The sequence below is a fragment of the Chiloscyllium punctatum genome, chromosome 3 (genome assembly GCF_047496795.1).
Source record: "Chiloscyllium punctatum isolate Juve2018m chromosome 3, sChiPun1.3, whole genome shotgun sequence".
NCBI classification, from domain to species: domain Eukaryota; kingdom Metazoa; phylum Chordata; class Chondrichthyes; order Orectolobiformes; family Hemiscylliidae; genus Chiloscyllium; species Chiloscyllium punctatum.
In genome coordinates, this window is record NC_092741.1 from 89,083,458 (window position 1) to 89,104,263 (window position 20,806).

Sequence of the window (20,806 nt, forward strand, 5' to 3'; positions counted from 1 at the left end):
GCTATTTCCTGTTATGGGGGAATACTAGGGCTGCAAGCTCTTGTCCCCAGTAACAACTTAGTAAGGCATCTGGCCAGCTCATACACGGTAGGAACATGAGAGTCTCAAGGATATGGGCATCACGGCAGCTCTCAGGGTATCAGCGCACACTTCCAAGGAATGGTACTGATGATCACAGGTCACTAGTACATTGAAGGAGTAGAATACCCTTCTATTGATGAATTCAATGGAATTTTGAAATGGTGCAGTATGTACACAGCCTATAGTATCCTGCAGCTGCAGGAAGCCAGCTATGTTCCCGAATCCTATTTCCCAAGTTGCAGAACTGACCTCATCATAGGGAAACAGGATAAAGTGATGGGTCCTGCCATAATTGGCATCAGTAACAGGCTTGATATATTTCTGAGTTGACAATTGAGAGATCCCACATAAATGTTCAAAGCAGCTGTCAGCTTGACAGTTACTGGTATAGGATGGCCACCCACTCCCTCAGGTCACAGGTCCTGCTCTACCAATTGGCGCAGTCAATCATAGTGCCCCGGGACATCCCCAGCCTGAGTCAACACTGTGCCTTGATCATCTGGAGGAAACAATATCAACAATAAAAATACTCTGGCCGTCCTCTACCTCTTGAGGGGACACTTAGCTTCAACTGCTACATATGGAAGCTGTTTAGCAACTGTTGGAGGTTGCTGCTGGTACATGACTTTTTGGCACATCCCGTTCTCTATTTCTCTGCACAACAACAGGGATAACTCCTGCTGTGGTTGCATCCAAAGGTCATGCTCATAATGAATCTGTCTGGGGAATGTAAGAACCAGAGCAAGTTCTCAGTAATATGAGCTGTTAGTATTGGCATCATTCCTTGATACAGTAGGACATGGAGCACTCTGAGAAAGAGGGACATATACTGTCCCTGCATGATGCTTTGACAATAGTGCATTCATCTGAATAAGGTCCAGTCATGTTGCAAAGACACAGTAGAAGATTAAGTGCTTCATGAATATGAAACCCTTCTCCTCCCAATCCCCCAGCATCCTTGGAGAATATCATTGCGCATAAAAGCATCTTACATTACACTTCAAATGAGAACAAATCCTTTCCTACCCCTGTGTAGCCAATGAGGTCTTGCATTAGCTTTGCAGTTGTGGCCCATATGTACAACTTCTAAGGTTGCCTGCTTCTGCTTCACCGAAATAACTATCTTCACTCTGCAATGATGAATAACATGGTCAAAGTTGCTTGTGATCAACATTTGCACCTTACACAGTTGGACAGAACACAATGACATGATTGCAAATGACTGCAACCTGTGTTGTACAAGAGCATGATTCATGAACCTGCTCCTTGATGAGCCTCCCATCCCCTAGAAAGAGCCGCACATTGGGACAGAAAAGTAAAACATTGACTCTGCACATTCTGGATGTGGTTGCAGCCTTTTTCCATTTGTAGTTTGACCCATTTGGCTAAGGATGCTGACAAACATGACCTGCTACCTGGTTTTGCATCTGCACTAAGCAACTCAGAAAAACAGAAGCATTGTGAATATTCAAAGCAGCTGAGGGAGCAAAGTGTTGAATGGCAAGCCAAAGCAGGATTGTTGTAAGCATCAAAGTAGGAACATAGTGAATGAGTACTAAGAATGTGAGTGAAGGGACCTGAGATGCATCCTGATCCAATCCATGAGATGGGTGCTTGTCCCTGGAAGCAAAGTGTACATGAACAATATTATAATGAGAGCTACCTGTCCACTCCGACGTATAAGATTGAACTTCAGAAGTGTACTGTAAATGGATTATGATTCAAGGAAACTGGCAGGTTATTCTTTTCACAAGTGAAGGCTGAATATTGGAATTGGAATAAACAAAACTAGTAAAGTTGTAATGTCTTTCCAGAGAATACAATCCAAGTGTAGTACAAATCAATTGGTTCCTGCATTCACAAATTAAGTAGAGGTTAAAGTTTGGTTAATTGAGTGGATAAAAACTTGCTGGATGGAATTTGGTATGGAAAAACATGGGTTATGTGCTTTGGCAGGATGGAATAGAAGAGCTGAATAATATTTAGGTGGAGAAAGACTGCAGGAAGCTGAAGCACAGAAGGATTTTGGAATCAATTTTGGAGCCTAACATTGAAATTCGGCATTAATAGATGGAATGTTGATATCCATTTTTCTAAAACTTTACAAGGTAATAGCTAGGCTATGCCTAGAATAATGTTTGGTTCCCTTATCTAAGGAAATATACGCTGGCACTGGAGTCAGTCCAAAGCTTTACTCAGTTGATCCAACTGCATTGGAAGGATTTCCTTACAACAAGACATTGATCAGGTTGGTCTTGTACTCATTGGAGTTTCGAAGAACGAGAGATGTCTTGGAGATTAACAGTGATGACAGTTGTTTCTCGTGCAGAAGTGTCTAGAGCTATAGGCTATTATCTCAGAATAAGGAATCACCCATTTAAGACAGATGAGAAGAAATTTCTTCTCTCAGAGTGCAGTGGATTTGTGGGATTCTTTAACACAAAGGGCTGTAGGGATGGGTCATTAAGTATATTCAAGGCTGAAATAGACTGATTTTTAATTAGTAAGATAATCAACGGTTAAGGGGAAAAGGCAGAAAAATGGAGATGGAGATTATGATAGCAACCACAATCTCATTGAGTCATAAAGTCATACAGCACAGAAACAGACCCTTTGGTCTAACTCATCCATGCTGACCAAATGCATTTGACCCATATCCGTCTACATCTTTCCTTTTTATGTACCTATTCAATGTATTTTAAATGTTGTAACTATACCTGCATCCACTAATTCCTCTGGCAGTTCTTTCTACATATGAACCACCCTCTGTGTAAAAAGGTTATCCCTCAGACCCCTTTTAAATCATTCTCTCACCTTAAAAGTATGTCCACTAGTTTTGAACTCCTTACCCTAAGAAAAAGACCCTTGCTATTCACCACCTCTATGCCCCTCATGATTTTATAAACCTCTATAAAGTCACCACTCAACTTCATATGCTCCAGTGAAAAATGTCCCAGACTATCTAGCCTTTCCTTATAACTCAAACCCTTTAGTTCTAGCAAGATCCTGGTAAATGTTTTCTGAACCCTTTCCAATTTAATAATATCTTTCCTATAGCGGGGCAACCAGAACTGTGCAGAGTACTCAAAAAGTAGGCCAAATAAGTTACTTCTTCTCCTTTGTCTTACGGTTTCCAAAATATTAACTGAATTAAAAATGCATTGATCTAAGGTTAATGTAAAATGTGAATTTAGTTTCTGATCCTGTTTACATGTAACTCCTAGTTTACATGTTGAGGAATTGATTTTTACTTAAGAAATGAATTGCCGGGGAATAGGGTATTGGGATCTCCAGTAGTTTCGGAAAAGACCTTTGAGGCTGTTGGAATGGAAGTTGCACAAGAACATCTGAGTAACTTTAAAAAAATCAATTGTTTTCTGTAAATCTGCTGTGAAAATCATGTTCTGACTAAAGGTGTGAATGTGTTCAAAGACAAAGGTGAAAGATTAGGTCATCTGACTCATATGTAATTAATTGATCATCTCTATAGAGGAATATCTTCACTTCTCCACACTCAAACTGGGAGGTTCCACTGAATTTTGCTGTCTGCTGGAATCTGGAATAGATACAAATTGCCAAGTATTCCATTACTTTCATATATGTCCAATCATGAGAGTTTGAGAGGACTTAGATGCTGCCTACTGACTTGTACATGTTTGGAGATCTGAGGAACAAGATGATCTTATGGCCTCCACACAAATTTTGTATCCATTCCTGTTTTAGGCATGAATTACTATCTGGCCACCATACCATTTCTGGGTGCAGTTGAAGCAGGCTTCTTTGATGAATGGCCTTTTGAGATAGAAATGTCACCTCCTGAAGAACATGTGGATGATTTTTGTTACAACACAAGAGACTGTCATGTACTCATTCCTGATACAATGGCTAAGTGGACAAATTTCTTTCAGGTATGTTGCTCTTTCAAGTTATTGGAATATTGCACATTTATTTATCACGCATCTAAAAAGAATGGAGACAGATGATGGTTGATTCAGCATGGAAACCAATAAGAAAGATCATGGTGTACTAATTGTTTCACATCTTCTTAGTTTCTCAAGCATTAAATTGGTGTGAACATGTGAACAGTAAAAGATGCAGTCATACCTATACTAAACCAAAATAGTGTGCCTCATCATATTGTGGTGCTGTTAAAGCACAGCAGGTCAGGCAGCATCTGAGGAGCAGGAGAATCAAAATTTCAGGCAAAAGCCCTTCATCAGGAATGAGGATGTGAGTTGAGGGAGTGGTGCAATAGATGGGAGGGGGGTGGGGCTGGGGGAAGATGGCTGAGAGTATGATAGGTAGATGGAGATGAGGGTAATGGTGATAGCTCGGAGAGGCAAGTGGAGCAGATGGGTGAGAAGGAAGAGGGACAGGTAGAATGGCAGTGTCAAGTTGGAAGGTTGAAACTGGGATAAGGTGGGGGGGAAGGGGAAATGAGGAAACCGGTGAAATCCACATTGATGCCATGTAGTGGGAGGGTCCTGAGGCAGAAGATGAAGCATTCTTCCTCCAGGCATCGGGTGTTAATGGTTTGGTGGTGGAGGAGGCCCAGGACTTGCATGTCCTTGGCAGAGTGGAAGCGGGGGTTGAAGTATTCAGCTATGGGACAGTGGGGTTGGTTGATGTGGATATCCCAGAGCTGTTCTCTGAGCGCTGTGCAAGTAAGCATCCTGTCTGCCCAATGTAGAGGAGACCGCACCAGGAGCAACGAATACAGTTAATGATATGTTGAAGGGCAAGTAAAATCTGATGGATGTGGAAGCCTCCTCTTGGGCCATGGGCAGAGGTGAGGTGGGAGGTGTGGGAGCAGGTTTTGTAATTCCTACGGTGGCAGGGGAAGGTGCCGGGAGGGGAGGATGGGTTGGCACTATTGATTGAGATGGATAGGTCTAGGAAGGGGAGGGTGTCTGAGATGGTCCAGGTGACCTTAAGATCGGGGTGGAATGTGTTGGTGAAGTTGATGAACTGTTCAGCCTCCTTGCGGGAGCACAACCTATCACTATTACCCCCATCTCCATCTAGCACTCTCAGCTACCTTCCCTCCAGCCCCACGGCCCTTCCATTTATCTCACCATCCCTTCGGTTTAGACCCTCATTCCAGATGAAGGACTTTTGCCCGAAATGTCGATTTTCCTGCTCCTCGGATGCTGCTTGACCTGCTGTGCTTTTCCAGCACCACACTCTCGACTCTAATCTCCAGCATCTGCAGTCCTCACTTTCACCTGCCTCGTCATATTGGATGAGGTGCCTATAGAAATATAAGATGCATCGCATAGAAATATGCGATTGTAGGATGTGTTAAGAAACTTCAACATGTAATGCTAGTGGTGGCAAAGCAAATCAGGGTAAACATGTGGAAATTTAATATGGTGCTTTTGGATGATGATGTTGAGGAGCTCACACACAGATGAAAAACAGGACCTAGTGGACTCCAAAAGTAACAGTCCTGAAATAGAAGAGATCTTTGCAAATTATTATCTCACTACTACTGAATACGTAGCAATGGAATCAAAGAACAATCCCAACTAGCTGGATGACAGAGAAAAACATTGGAAAAGGGTGCCAATGGTCAGAGACAGGTTGTAGAAGGATTGTTTTTCAGTCACAGTCACATAGGATGGTATATGTGACGTTGATAAGGGTTTTTTTTCTGTGCTGCAATGGAAACGCGACTGAAAACGCTCAAATATGTATTTGCTGAAAAGATGGGCACAGATTTAGAAAACAACAAGACATTCAATACTTTGGAGATGAGGAGGTTTAAATGATTTGTGAGCTCACAGAGAACAAGAGTAGGAAGTAACAAGGACAACATTTTCTGGGGAGAGGAGTCACAGTGATAGACTCAAAGGAGAATGGTAAGAACCTAATGTAAAAGAACTGCTTAAAATATTAGCTAACACGGAGACCAGAAAGGGAAATAAGATGGGAATCAGGCAATGGGAGCAGGAGGTGGATTGTTTAAATAAGGTGAGCTCAAAGAAGATAGAGAAAGATGTGAGCTCAGGTATAGGGCAAGGGAAACAACAGACAAGTTTGGTGATTGATTCCAAATGTTACACTTTGAAGCTAACTGATATTACCATGGCTGTATCCATCACTATCAAAATCCTAGAGATTACTGTTGATTAAAAGCTGGACTGTACCAGCCTTATAATCCTGTGTCTGGAAGATTGGGTTACAGGCTGGGAATTTTTTGTGGCAAATAACTCAATTCCTGTCTTTTCAATACCTGTCCACAATCCAGAAGATACGAGTCAGAAGTGTGTTGGAATAATCTCCAGTTGCCTGGATAGATGCAGCTCCAACAGCAGTCAAGAAATTCAATACCAATCAGGGCAAAGCAGAACACCTAATTAAGAATGTAAGAATAGGAGCAGGCATGGCCATTCAGTCCCTTAAGCTTGCCCTGCAGAGCTGAAGTGAAGCGTGGAGGGGACAGCATTTATGTTAGTAATTTGCCAGCATCTGCGGTAATTTGCTCCTTCTATGAATGAATGCCTGCCTTGTTCAGCCGTTCTTCATGTCAATCCCTTCATCCCAGAATCTGCCTCGTGAATCCATTTTGAAATGCCCTGCAAGATCATGGCTGATGTTTTCCAGGCCTCAACTCTTATTTTGTGCCAGTTTCTCTTGGCCCAACTTCTTTATATTGCGGAATCCTATCTGCCTCCCTTTTAAATACTTTCAGTGAAATAGCCTCCATAACTCTCTGGCATAGAAAATTCCAAACATTCACTACCCTCTGAATGAAGAAATTTTCTTCATATCTCAGTTTTAAATGAGTGTCCCTTTATTCTGTAGCTATGTCCCTTAGTTTGAGATTCCCGACTTATGGAAACACGCTCTCAACACCTAATGTTTTAACCCCCCTGAAAATCGTGTATGTTTCAATAAGATAACCCATCGTTCTCCTAAACTCTATGAATGAATGACTGAAAACAATAAATGCTGGAGATCTCAGCAGGTCAGACAGCATCAGAAGGCAAGTTAACATTTCAGGTCCAGATGACTCTTCATCAGAGCTGAAGTGAAATGTGGAGAGGACAGCATTTATGCTAGTAATTTGCCAGCATCTGCAGTAATTTGCTTGTTCTATGAATGAATGCCTGACTTGTTTAGCCGTTCTTCATGTCAATCCCTTCATCCCAGAATCAGCCTTGTGAATCCATTTTGAAATTCCTCCAATGCTGGTCTATCATTTCTTAAAAATGGGGACCAAAACTGTACACATACTTCAGATGCAATTTTGTCAAGACTCTATATGGTCGTAACAAGACTTCCCCATTTTTAAACTTCAACATTCTAGCAATAAAGGCCAAAATGCCATTTGCTTTCAAATTATTTGCAGCAACTGCATGATAACCTTTTGTATTTCGAACACAAGAACATTGATATCAATTTCTGTTGCACTTTCTTCGAGAGTTCTCTCCATTAAATAATAATATGCCTTTTGATCCTTCCTACCAAAGTGAACAACCTCATATTTTCCTACGTTAAACTCCATCTGCTAAATTTTTGCCAACTCACTGAGAACCTATTTATAGCCCCTTGCTGATTACTGATGCCCTCATTGTCGCATGCACTCCCACCCAATTTTTATAACAGCAAATTTGGAAACATTACACTCTGCCTACTCATTCAAGTTACAAATATGAACTGTAAATAATTGAGGAACAAGGACTGATCCTTTTTGCACTCCACTTGTTACAAATTTCTAACCTGAATAAACACCCATTAATCCTGTTTCTCTCTCTGCTGTGTATTTACTCATTCTCAATCCATGCTAATACACTAAACTCAATACCACAAACTGTGCATTATTTTTAATGGGGCACTTTATCAAATGCCTTCTGGAAATCCAAATAAACTACATCTCTAGGTTCCTCTTAACCAACTCTTCTTGTTATGCCCTCAAAGGACGCTAGCAAATTTGTCAAATATGATTACCCTTTTATAAATCATATTCACACTGCTTCATTACATTACATTTTCTAAATGTCTTGCTATTTCTTCCTTAATAATAGACTTTCGAATTTTTCCTTTGTTAGGCTAATTTTTCAATTGGTAGGCAACTGGCCTACAATTTGCAGCTTTCTTTTTCCCACCCTTCGTGAACAGGGGCATCACATTAATGGTTTTCCAATCTGCTGAAACCCTCCAGAATCCAGTGAATTCTGGAATATTTTGAGCAATCCCTCAACTATCTCTGCAGCCGCTATCTGTAACACACTTGGATGCAGGCCATCACGTCTGAGTGACTTGTCTTCTTTCAGTCTCATTAATTTGTCAAATACTGTTTATAAAAATCATGGGGCATGGATGAGATAAACAGACAAGGTCCTTTTCCTGGAGGGGGCAGAGGCCAGAACTAGAGGGCATGGATTCAGGGTCAAAAGGGAAAGATATAAAAAAAGATGTAAGGGGCAATTTTTTCATGCAGAGGGTGGTGCGTGTATGGAATGAGCTGCCAGAGGAAGTGATGGAGGCTGGTACAATTGCAACATTTAAGAGGCATTTGAATGGGTATATGAATGGGAAGGGTTTGGAGGGATATGGGCCGAGTGCTGGCAGGTGGGATTAGATTGGGTTGAGATATCTGGTCGGCATGGACAGGTTGGACCGAAGGGCCTGTTTCCATGCTGTACATCTCTATGACTCTATGGTTCCTAAAAAATTCGCAATTCTCTGACCTACCAACAACTTTCACTGCTTTGTGTATCTGTGATTTTTATTGAACAGTCTCCTTGACTTGTTAAACAGGGGTGGTTCATGCTTCTCAATGAGTCCTTCTTTTTGATTGGAATTGTTTTTTGCGGCATGTTACAAGACATACAGCATGGAAACAGACCCTTTGGTCCAGCTTGTCCATGCCAATCAGATATCCTAAACTGAACTAGTCCCATTTGTCTGCATTTTGTCCATATCCCTCAAAACCTTTCATGTACCTGTCCAAATGTCTTTAAAATATTGTAATTGTACCCACCTCTACCACTTCCTCTGGAAGCTCATTCCACACATGCATCACCCTGTGTGTGAACAAGTTACCCTCAGGTCCCTTTTAAATCTTCCCCTCTCATCCTAAACTATGCTCTCTAGTTTTGGACTCTCCTATACTTGGAAAAAGACCTTGGCTATTCACCTTATCTATGCCCTTCTGGATTTTATAAACCTCAATAAGGTCACCCCTTAGCCTCTGACACTCCAGGGAAAAACATCCCAGCATATCCACCTCTCCTTATAACTCAAACCCTCCAGTCCTGGCAATATCCTTGTACATGTTTATATACCCTTTCTATAGCAGAGTGAGTAGAATTATAAGTAGTATTCTAAAACTGGCCTCAATGTCTTGTACACCCACAACATGACATTCCACTCCTATCCTCAAAGCTGTGACCAAAGCACCGCCTTCACTGTCCTGTCTATTTGTGACTCCACTTTGAAGGAACTATGAACCTGCACCCCCACGTCTCTCTGTTTATCTGCTTAAATGTCTGGCACTACTCATCTAATGGTCTATTTTCCCATCTCACTCAAGAAAGTTCCTTTCTTAGAGCTCTGGAATTGCCTTTATTTAAATTGAGGATACTGTTCCTCTCCATCAAACTGAAGTTGAAATTCTACTATGTTTTTAGATTAGATTAAATTTCCCACAGTGTGGAAACAGGCCCTTCAGCTCAACCAGCCCACACCGACCCTCCGAAGAGCAATCCACTCAGACCCATCTCCCTTACACTATGGGCAGTTTAACATGGCCAATTCACCTGGCCTGCACATCTTTGGACTGTGGAAGGAAACCGGAGTACCCAGAGAAAACCCATGCAGATATGAGGAGAATGTGCAAACTCCACACCTGGGACGCTGGCGCTGTGAGGCAGCAGTGCCATCCACTGTGCCATCATGCCACCCTTATTAACCTGACATCATTTATACATGACGGGATCGGAAATAGTTTGTTCCTTGGCAGGTTCTGCAACAACACTGCTTTAACAAAGAATCCTTGATGCACTCTAAAGAGTTGTCTTCCATATTACCCTTGTCCATCTGATTAGTCCAGTCAAACTACAGATTACGATCATCGAGAAGAATTGTAGTACCCTTCATTCACACTTCCACATTTCCTGATTTATATTTTCTCCTGGAGAGAGGCAGCTCTTTGGGGACCTATAGACAACTTCCAGCTGTCACTTCTTTCACTTGCTATTCCTTATTTACACCCTATTGATTCTACATAATAATTCATTGCAACTATTTCACTACTCATAACTGCACTGGTACCTTCTTGTATTAACAACACTTGATTGGCTCCCCATCACTACCTTCAGTATTCACTCCCTTGACGAGTGGCACAAGTACAAGATGCACTGTAGTAGCTTACCACGTTTCCTCATGACATTTACCACATAAAAGGGCAAGGACATCAGATACATGAAAACACTACCAAATGCAGGTTTCCCTTCAAGCCAGACACCAAGGCAGCTTGGAAATATACCACCATTTCTTCACTGTCACTGGTTCAAAAATCCTGGAATTCCCTTCCCAACAGCACAATGGTGTCTCTATACCTCAACAACTGCAATGTTTCTTGAAGTCATCTTACCACCATCTTCTCCAGAGCAATTAGGGATGGGCAACAATTGCCAACTGTCCACCATGAATACATTTTTTAAAAGTCCTGGGCAGGGGAAGGGAGGGAAGCAGCAGAGGTCGCTGAACAAATGGTCTCAATTGTATGGGAGAAGTCTATAATATCCTTCAACTTATTCATGGAGAAATTGGGGAAAGGACTTGAGAAGGCTGTGGCAAAGGGAAGCCATTGTTAGATCCTGGAATAGACAGCAGTTTTGTCTGATGACAGCAGAACCCAGCAGAGCCAGCTATGCTGAGGAATGTAAAGCCATTATCTGCCATAAGCATCCAAGTCTATGTTTCTTGAATACACTTCATAGGGAAGAAAGGCTTAAGGTTGTACAAGGAAAACGTCAAGGTGTGAAATAAAATTGGAAAAATAGGCCATGTGAAATGGTAAGGTTGAGGAGATCACCATGAAGGAGAAAGTGAGGGCTGCAGATGCTGGAGATCAGAGCTGAAAAGGTGTTGCTGGAAAAGCGCAGCAGGTCAGGCAGCATCCAAGGAGTAGGAGAATCGACATTTCAGGCATGAGCCCTTCTTCAGTTTCCTGCTCCTTGGATGCTGCCTGACCTGCCAAGATCACCATGAATGTGGGCAGAGAGAAACTGAGAAAAATAGAAGAGTAATGATGAGAGGAAATGGTAGGTTGAGTTGGTGGGTGAGAGCTTCCTTGGTGCAAAAGTTGAGGGAAACAAGCTATAGGAATATCTCACCAAGGAACTTGGCATTGAGCTTGGGTTACCAGTAGAGTGTGTTTTTCTCAAATTGTGTAACTACGCATGGGGTGGGATCCACACTTTCCAGCTGCTGCCTGCTTCCTTATATTGTGAATAACTTTCATTCTGCATGAAAGAAGGGAATGTGTTTGTGTTCACCTAGTGAGAATATTCTTCTCATGGTCAAACATTTCACATGTTACAGTAATGGAGAAATGAGGGTGAAGAGGGGAAGAGGTAGAATGGAATGTGGTACTTTGAAGAGTAAGGACTGTTGAGGATCACAGTGGTAATTTTTGTGTGGAGCTGGAGGATATGGGTGGGGTTTTAAATGAATATTTTGTGTTGGCTTCACTAGTGAGTGGGATGATGTGGATCTAGGAATCAGGAGAATGACTGTGATATAATTAAAGAAATTAGCTCAGACAGAGCAGAGGTTCTCAGGGATCTGGCAGGTTTATACATTGGGAAGGGCTAGAAGAAATGTTCAGGGAGGCAAGGAAGGAAATAGCAGGGGGGGCTGGCAAAAGTATTCAATTCCTCTCAGATGAGGTGCCAGAGGATTAGAGAATAGCCCAATGTGGTATCTTTATATACAAATGGAACAAGGAATAAATCAGGAAGCTAGAGACCAGTCAGTCTAACCTCAGTGGTGGTAAACTATTGGAAGTAATTCTCAGGGACAGAGTTCATCTGCACTAGGAGAGGCAGGGATTAATCAAAAACAGTCACCATGGTTTGTGTTAAGGGGAGGTCATGTCTTAAATTTTAAATTTTTTGAAGTGGTGACTAGGCATAGAGATGAGATCGAGAGATGAGAACTGTTGTTTACTTGGATTTCAGCAAGGCTTTTGATAAGGTTCCACATGGGAGGTTGATGGTGAAATTTGACAAATTGGATCTAGAATTGTCTGACTGGCAGAAAGCAGAGGGTAATGGTCGAGGGTGTTATTGTGACTGGATGCCAATATTCAGTGGGGATCTGCAGGGATCAATGTAAGGTCCTTGCTGTTTGTGGTAGATATAAATAATTAAGGAATGTAGGAGGATTTATCAGTAAGTTTGCGGATGACCGGCAAATTATCTGGGTAGTAAATAGTGAAGAGGATAGCCTTAGATTACAGAAGGTCATAGATGGGCTGGGCAGACGGGTTGATTAGTAGCAAACAGAATTCAATTTGGTTAAGTGTGACGTGATGGATTTGGGCAGGACAAACAGGTGAAGGAATCCATAATGGAGGATCCTGGGAAGCACCAAGGGTGTACATGTCCACATATCCCTTAAGGTAACAGGCAGTGTAGATAAAGTGGTTACAAAAGTGCTTGGAATACTTACCTTTATGAGCCAAGGCATAGAGTTTAAGAGCAGGGAGGCTTTGCTGGAACTGTTAAAACATGTTGGTTAGGCCTGAGCAAGAGTGTTGTGTGCAGTTCTGGTATCCACGTGATAGGAAGGATGGGATTGCACTGGCGAGAGTGCGTAAGATATTTACCAGGAAGTTGATTGGGCTGAGGAGTTCTGGTTATAAATGAGATTGGATTGTGATACAAAGGCATAAAATGCTATGGGCCAAGAGCAGGAAGATGGAATTAGAATAGGTAGGTGACTGTTTTTGACCAGTGCAGACTCGTTTGGCCCAAACGGTCTTCATCTGTCCATGGTGCTTTGAAGTGGAAGAGGGAAGTGTTAGACCAGTGGGATGACAGGTGGTGTGTGTGTGCATGAGAAAGGTGTATTTGTGCTGTGCAAATTTTCCAATCAGTACCAAAGCTGAATGGCAGGTGTTTTACAATATTTGAGGTAGAGATGATTAAATCTCAATTTTGACCAGTATCCTGTCAACTTTGTATAGTCTCTGTGTTCATCTTGACTTTTAAGAACAAATTACTCAAGTAGATTGACACTTGGCATTTACTTACAACACATTTTTCAACAGCTTTTGAAAAAAACACGGGATATTTCCCAAAGCCGGTTGTTACCTAGCATCTCCCCAGAGAAGGATAATGTCTGGCGTCATATCTGGATAGCACACGTATCTTCAATCGAAGCTGCACTTCCAAAATTTTCTGAAAGGTTTAATTTGCATGTTTTAATTATTGGTTTCAGTTTATTTTGCTGATTCTACTGTTTTTGGCCAATAAACCAGATGGCTTTTTTACAGATTAAATTAATTGTCTTATCTTCTCCTCATTTCCTAATTCATATCAAGTTCTGCTCACCCACACCCCTGTGCTCATGGATCTACACTGACACATTGCTTAACCAGGAACCTATTTTAAAATTCTCCAAGTTTGTCATTCAAATTAAAATTCTTCTTTGACCTTAACTGAAGACTCCACCATCCTGTTGTTTTACAGAACACTCAACTGTGTCTGATCCATTTCCGATAACCTTTGCCCTCACTCCTTCCCATACTTCCCAGAACACCTTGGAGTTTTCCTTGTCCTCACCTGCCACACATTCAAAGGACTGACATGATCTATATGGACTTCAGTAAGGCATTCGACAAGATTCCTCATGGGAGTCTGATTAGCAAGGTTAGATCTCATGGAATACAGGGAGAACTATCCATTTGCATACAGAACTGGCTCAAAGGTAGAAGACAGAGGGTGGTGGTGGAGGGTTGTTTTTCAGACTGGAGGCCTGTGACCAGTGGAGTGCCACAGGATTGGTGCTGGGCCCTCTACTTTTTGTCATTTATATAAATGATTTGGATGCGAGCATAAGAGGTACAGTTAGTAAGTTTGCAGGTGACACCAAAATTGGAGATGCAGCAGGCAGCGAAGAGGGTTACCTCAGATTACAACAAGATCTGGACCAGATGGGCCAACGGGCTGAGAAGTGGCAGATGGAGTTTAATTCAGTTAAATGCGAGGTGCTGTATTTTGGGAAAGCAAATCCTAGCAGGACTTATACACTTAATGGTAAGGTCCTAGGGAGTGTTGCTGAACAAAGAGATCTTGAAGTGCAGGTTCATACCTCCCTGAAAGTGGAGTTGCAGGTAGATAGAATAGTGAAGAAGGTGTTTGGTATGCTTTCCTTTATTGTACAGTGTATTGAGTACAGGAGTTGAGTACAGGAGTTGAGAGGTCACGTTGCGGCTGTACAGGACATTGGTTAGGCCACTGTTGGAATATTGTATGCAATTCAGGTCTCCTTCCTATCGGAAAGATGTTGTGAAACCCGAAAGGGTTCAGAAAAGATTTACAAGGATGTTGTCAGGGTTGGAGGATCTGAGCTACAGGGAGGGGCTGAACAGGCTGGGGCTGTTTTCCCTGGAGCGTCAGAGGCTGAGGGGTGACCTTATAGAGGTTTACAAAATTATATGGGGCATGGATAGGATAAATTGACAAAGTCTTTTCCCTGGGTTCGGGGAATCCAGAACTAGAGGGCATAGGTTTAGGGTGAGAGGGAAAAGATATAAAAGAGACCTCAGGGGCAATTTTTTCACGCAGAGGGTGGTGTGTGTATAGAATGAGCTGCCAGAGGATGTGGTGGAGCCTGGTACCATTGCAACATTTAAGAGGCATTTGGATGGGTATATGAATAGGAAGGGTTTGGAGAGATATGGGCTGGGTGCTGGCAGGTGGGACTAGATTGGGTTGGGATATCTGGTCGGCATGGACGGGTTGGACCAAAGGGTCTGTTTCCATGCTGTACATCTCTATGACTCTATGACTGCTCTCTGCAATTTCCACCATCTCTAGCAGGATGCCATGACCAACCACATCTTTTCATCCCCTCCACTCTCAGCATTCTGCAGTAACTTCTTTCCGTGACAGTATGGTCCACTTCTCCCATATCATGCCTAAAACTTCCACACAATCCCTCCCCGCCTCCTCGCCCCCACCCCCCCCCCAAAGCACCTTCCCATTCAAATGCAGAAAGTGCAACACTTGCTCATTCATCTTCTCCCCTTCACTGTCTAAGACCCCACTCACACCTTCCAGCTGAAGCAGTTTTATCTCTGTTCAATCTATTGTATTCACTGTTCATAATGCATTTTCATTTACATTGGTGAGACTAAACAGGGTGAACATTTTGCAAAACACCTCTCTTCTGTCTGTAGGAATGCTCCCAACCTTCCAGTTGCTTTCCATTTGAATAAACCACCTTATTCTCCTGCTAGCATTTCTGTCCCAGGATTGCTGCAATGCTTCAATGAAACACAACATTAGCAAGAGAAATGACATCTCATTTTCTGCGGAAGCACTTTTTTTAGCCTCCAAATATTTAATTCCACAGCGTCACAGCCTGATCTCATTGACAGTTCCTCCATTTTTATCTCCACAAGCTTCCCTTCTCAGACATTTCTGGTTTATATCTTATTTACTTTGCTCTCAGCTGACTTGACTCATCTTCACCCTCCTATACCTTAATTTGTACCTATTTTACATTTCTATTTCTGACCCCTTTCAGTTCTAAAGAAGAGTCACATTGGACTCGAAACACTATTTGTGTCTCTACGAATGCTGGCAGACCTGTTAAGTTTCTTCAGCTTTTCCTGAGTTTGTTTAAAATTCTCATCATCATTTTTAAACTTCCTTAAGACCGTGCCTGTATTACTGTAACCACCCCCAGCCTTTCAAATCTCTGAAATTTCTGCCTATTTCCTAATCAGGCCTGAAAGTGTAAATTCTCAGTTACTGCAGAACCACACCTTGTACAACAGCCCCAGCCTTTGATGGTACTTGTGAACTCTTCCTCAACTTGTACCTTGATAATTTACAAAGATTTTTGAAGATCAATATTTCTATCTTGCTCCACCATTTAATCCTTTACATTTTCTAAAAAGTACTTAATTGTAAGAAACAGAGAGCAATTGTGATGTAAACATAATAAATTTAACTTTGCCTATCTTGCTTTATTTTCTTTGATAGATTAACATACATTTCAGCTCCTGAAGCACAATTTGGTGTCAGCTGGGGCAGTGCAGTAGAATTTATTGCTGCTGCTCATTTTCCCACGAACTTTAATCAAACTAATGTCTTCCAAGTGTACCTTCCTCAGCGAATGCTATTGGCACACGATAAAGCACCTTCTATTCCTGACCTGAGTAAAAAGGAAAACTGGGCCTTGGTTGCACTTGACATCCTATATGAAGGAAACAAAGTGACAGGTGGGTAACTGATCCAGTTTTGCTGTGTTCAAAGCAACATTAAATATATTTTCATTTACTGAACTTTTTTGTGAGTACATCTTGTACAAACAGATGTAAGTTAGTATAGGCTGCGTCAAATTTTGTTAAAACACATGAGTATGTTTCAGGAGAAATAACAGTAGATAATCTGATTAAAATGGTTCAATGATTTTTTTAAAGCTGTATATGAAGCACCAATCCTAATATGCATTTAGAACTGAAAGTCAGAAAATCCCTGCTGCAGACAATGTAAAACAATGTAATTCATCTGAAGGTCTGAATGAATTGCTGAAAGTTGCTTGGTGTATTGAGAAATCGGACTCACTAGTGACACATAGACTTAGTCTTTTCATTGTGCAGAATGGAAAATCATGGTTATTAATACATTTATTGAAAAATTGTAAATAATTCTTTATAACATTTTTGTAACTATTGTTTGACCAGACAGAATACAGCCAAGCGTGGATGGTCCTAATTATTTAACATTCCACCATTTTAAAAAAAATCTATATGAAAATGAAGTTACTTTTTTCTCAGAAAATGAGTTTTAAGAAGAAATATAAGAGATTACATCTTTAAAGCACTGGTAAAGAATAATAAGGCAGTTCTTTTCTCCTCCATTTCATTTCAGGCAATCTAGTGATTTGTGAAATATCAACTCTTCTCCCAGGCTCAGACACTGTTTTAAGTTTGCAATCTGCAGTCTTTGTTCAAGAAACGTTGTATGATTGACTTTACACAAAGTCCAAAATGATATTTTGTTTATTTTATATGTTGATAGAGAAAAACATTACAATCACATTTTCAAAAAAATAATAATTTGAATAAATAATAAAGAATAAATGACAATTTGTTTCTTGGACAAATTAGATCCTCAAAATCATTGTGAAAGTTATGCAGCTGAAACTTCAAATGACAATTGATGAATAGCAGCACCAAACGGCTTCTTCTAGTGTTGTAGTGCCCCTCAGTGGTCATTTGAATTGGAGTAAAGAAATGAAGCTGGCTTCGAAATGTACTTGCTGCTTTTCAGTACTCAATCGTTCCTTTCTTCTTATGTTCACAACATCTTAAAAAACAATCAAAATGCTGAATAACTATGTTTGATTCATTGTCATATTTGATCCATATCAACTAAACATAGCATGGAAAGAGCTCCTTTGGCCCACTAAGTTCATTCTGATCATCAAGTAGTACCATTTTCCAGCACTGGACCTGTGGCCCTGCATGCTGTGAGGTATCAAGTGCTCATCTGAACACTTCTCGAATTTTTGTGCGTGTTCCTGCCTCTATAATCCTTACAGAAACCAGCAACCATCTGGGTGAAAAACCTCAAATCCCCTCTAAACTTTTTGCCCATTCTCTTAAAATTCTGTCCCTGCTTATTGACCCCTTTAATAACAGGAAAAGTTTCTAAGTACACCTGTCATAATTCTGTACACCTTAATGAGGTCCCCTCTCAGCCTTCTCTACTCTAAGGAAAACAACGCGAGCCTATAGATTGCTCTGGCCCAGACAATCTCCTGGTGAATCTCCTCTACATCCTCTCGAGTGCAGTCACATCCTTCTGATTGTGTGATGACCAGAATTGTATACAGATGCCACTGTGTACTAGCATAGTATAAAGTGCCCAGCACCAAAATGTTTTCAAAAGGAGAGAGAAAAACCAACTAGCAATCAACCTTCTACTTTATATTGATGTAACTACCATCAGTTTTTACAAGTACTGTTCAGCTTCCTATTGGGATTAACTGCTGTTCTGACTGGTTCAATATCTCACATTTACTCCCTCTGGTTTTATGGCCTTGAATTCTGCTCTGTCACAGGGCCTGGTCTTCACAATGATGCTGACTGCCCATCATGGAGCCTCTTCTCCCAAATCTTTTAATTACAGGAAGCACTGTTTAATGTTGTGCTTTACTTCACACATACCATCCTCTATTACCTTTGAATTAATTCAGGACAGTTGTTAACAAAGAATCCAAAACACATTTTAATTCATGTCATACTTATTACAACATACTAAAGAACACAATCAATTTTTCCAATTAAACTCTTAGAGATATTTTTGTGTGCCTTCATACAACTGAACCAACATCAGTGCCGAGATTGGATCAATTTTTTACTTTGTATATTTGTGATAGGTATTCATTCTTAGTTCTTTGAGATCCACAGCGTTTGCATTCTGACAGCTTACATTAAAAATTCAGTTTTATGACAGGACCAATTTTCACCCATTTAGCATCAACTGCAAAATGGAAATGTATCTACTCCTCAAACATTAACTTCCAATGTACACAAATTACTTACAGTACAGTAGGACTCCTTACAGTTGAGTTTTACACAATGTTATAATAACTTGTTAGAATGTTTTGTCGGTTTTATTTCTGGAGCCATCAACACCCAATCTCTTTCTGAAATAGTTGACAACACATATTTACCAATGCATTTGATCCTTTAGTTCCAAATTCAGAAGAGTACCAACTACTGAAACTACATGATTTTTGAAAATTCTTCTAGCAGAATCTTTATAGTCTCTCTGCAAATGCCAGGCTAAATTATGATCATATGAATTAGGAGCAGAAGTAGGCCAATTGGCCCCTCAAGCCTACTCCACCATTTTAAGAGTTGATAGCTGCTTTCCTATACACCACTGTAACCTTTGAATCACTTATCAGTCAAGGAGCTATCTGACTCAGTATTAAAAATATCAAAATGATCCTGTTCTCTAGACAAGGGAATTCCACAGACAAACAACTGGCCGACAGAGAAACAAAAACCCATCTCCATCTTAAAAGAAGACCTCCAATTTATCAGCTGCATTCCCTTTTTATTAGTGTCTATTATAAGTGGATATATTCTTTCAGTATTCAAACTATCCATACTCTTCAGGATCATCCATATTTCAATTGTGGCTGTTTCTGCAATTCAGTCAGTCACACTCAGGGCTGAGATGAAAATTAATTTGCAAAGAATGCTCAGAAGTGACAAAGAGGGAAGAGTTTCATGAAGTCCTACAATTACAGCAATATTTCAATGAGGCACTATATAGATTTCTTTCTGTTGGTTAAAACTAATGACTATCTTTAGATGATATTGTACTGCTTGATCTGTAATTAACATTTATATTAAACTATTATTTTTGTCTTAGTAAGATTGCATTTCATTGCTTTCTTTATATAAAATTAGGTTTTAAAAATTAAACATGTTCTTTCTATTCAGATGGCGGATTATTGAAGTTCTGGAGGAGAGCAATGTGCTCAGAAAGAGGGAGAGAGGAAGGTCGAAATTTGTTGGAAAATATTGTTTCAAACCCTGACCTCATTTTACCTGGGATGCGTAAAATTCTTGTGGAGTTTATTAAGAATTATAACTGTTCTATAACTGATGCTTAAGCTTGTTTGATTCTTTGTGGAGATGAAACTTGCAATAAAGAGCAAATATGTTACAACAGAATTTCAAAATATTTAATTGACAAGAAACCATAACTTTTACTCAAACCTGAAGTTAAAGAGAAACCTCTCAGGCTAATTCTTCAATGAACTCAAATGACACCCAGACCTCAGTGCCTTTGCCTTAATTGCAATAGGGTTGTGTCATATGCCACTCTTAACAGTATTGGCTACACCCTTTAAGAAAGGAAAAAGTGTGTATGATAAAGCTGCTTTAAAGGGATCAACAACTTTTGGGCAGGAAATTGGGGCAGAATTTCTATTCACAGACCATCTAATGAGGAGCGTTAATTAGTGGTCAAATCTGTATCCCTCGTAAATACATTTGTGCTGCTGTGCTGTGCTATCATGGCAGCAATATCCCATGAACAGGCAGCAGGTTGGCATTGTGGTATTAAGCGGTAGGTGGGAGAATAGGAAAGACAGCTGGGTGTGTAAAAGGGTCTAACAGGAATAGGAAGAGAGCACTAGATATTCTCTTTCTCCCAAGTGAAATGGTATAGGTACCTGGTTAGAGTATGGAGGGTTCCTACTGTGTGACAGTGAACCAGGTATTTAGGGCCAAGGGCAATCATCTCAGGAAGGGTTAAAAAGGATTTGATTGTTATTTTTCCTCATTTGCATTTCTACAAACAATAATCACAAAAGGATGGGATGAGGAGCACAGTGTTAAACATGGCCTTCATAAAATGAGATGGCCTGGTTTTGATCACCTGGCTCAGTGTTTCAGAGACATTTTGAGGGTTTTCTTTCCCTTTCTTAGTCTTTGAGTTTTCAGCTT

The 20,806-nt window shown here is 40.7% G+C and overlaps 1 protein-coding gene across 1 annotated transcript in view; it reads left to right on the forward strand.

The window, feature by feature from the left end:
- leg1.1 (liver-enriched gene 1, tandem duplicate 1) overlaps positions 1-19,968 on the forward strand; it is a 59,799-nt gene extending 39,831 nt beyond the window's left edge. Inside the window, exons 3-6 of the mRNA XM_072549039.1 lie at positions 3,805-3,989; positions 13,370-13,506; positions 16,314-16,552; positions 19,796-19,968. Of these exons, the coding sequence (XP_072405140.1) occupies positions 3,805-3,989; positions 13,370-13,506; positions 16,314-16,552; positions 19,796-19,968 (734 nt within the window). The remainder of the gene's footprint in view (positions 1-3,804; positions 3,990-13,369; positions 13,507-16,313; positions 16,553-19,795) is intronic.
- Positions 19,969-20,806: the final 838 nt, after the last annotated feature.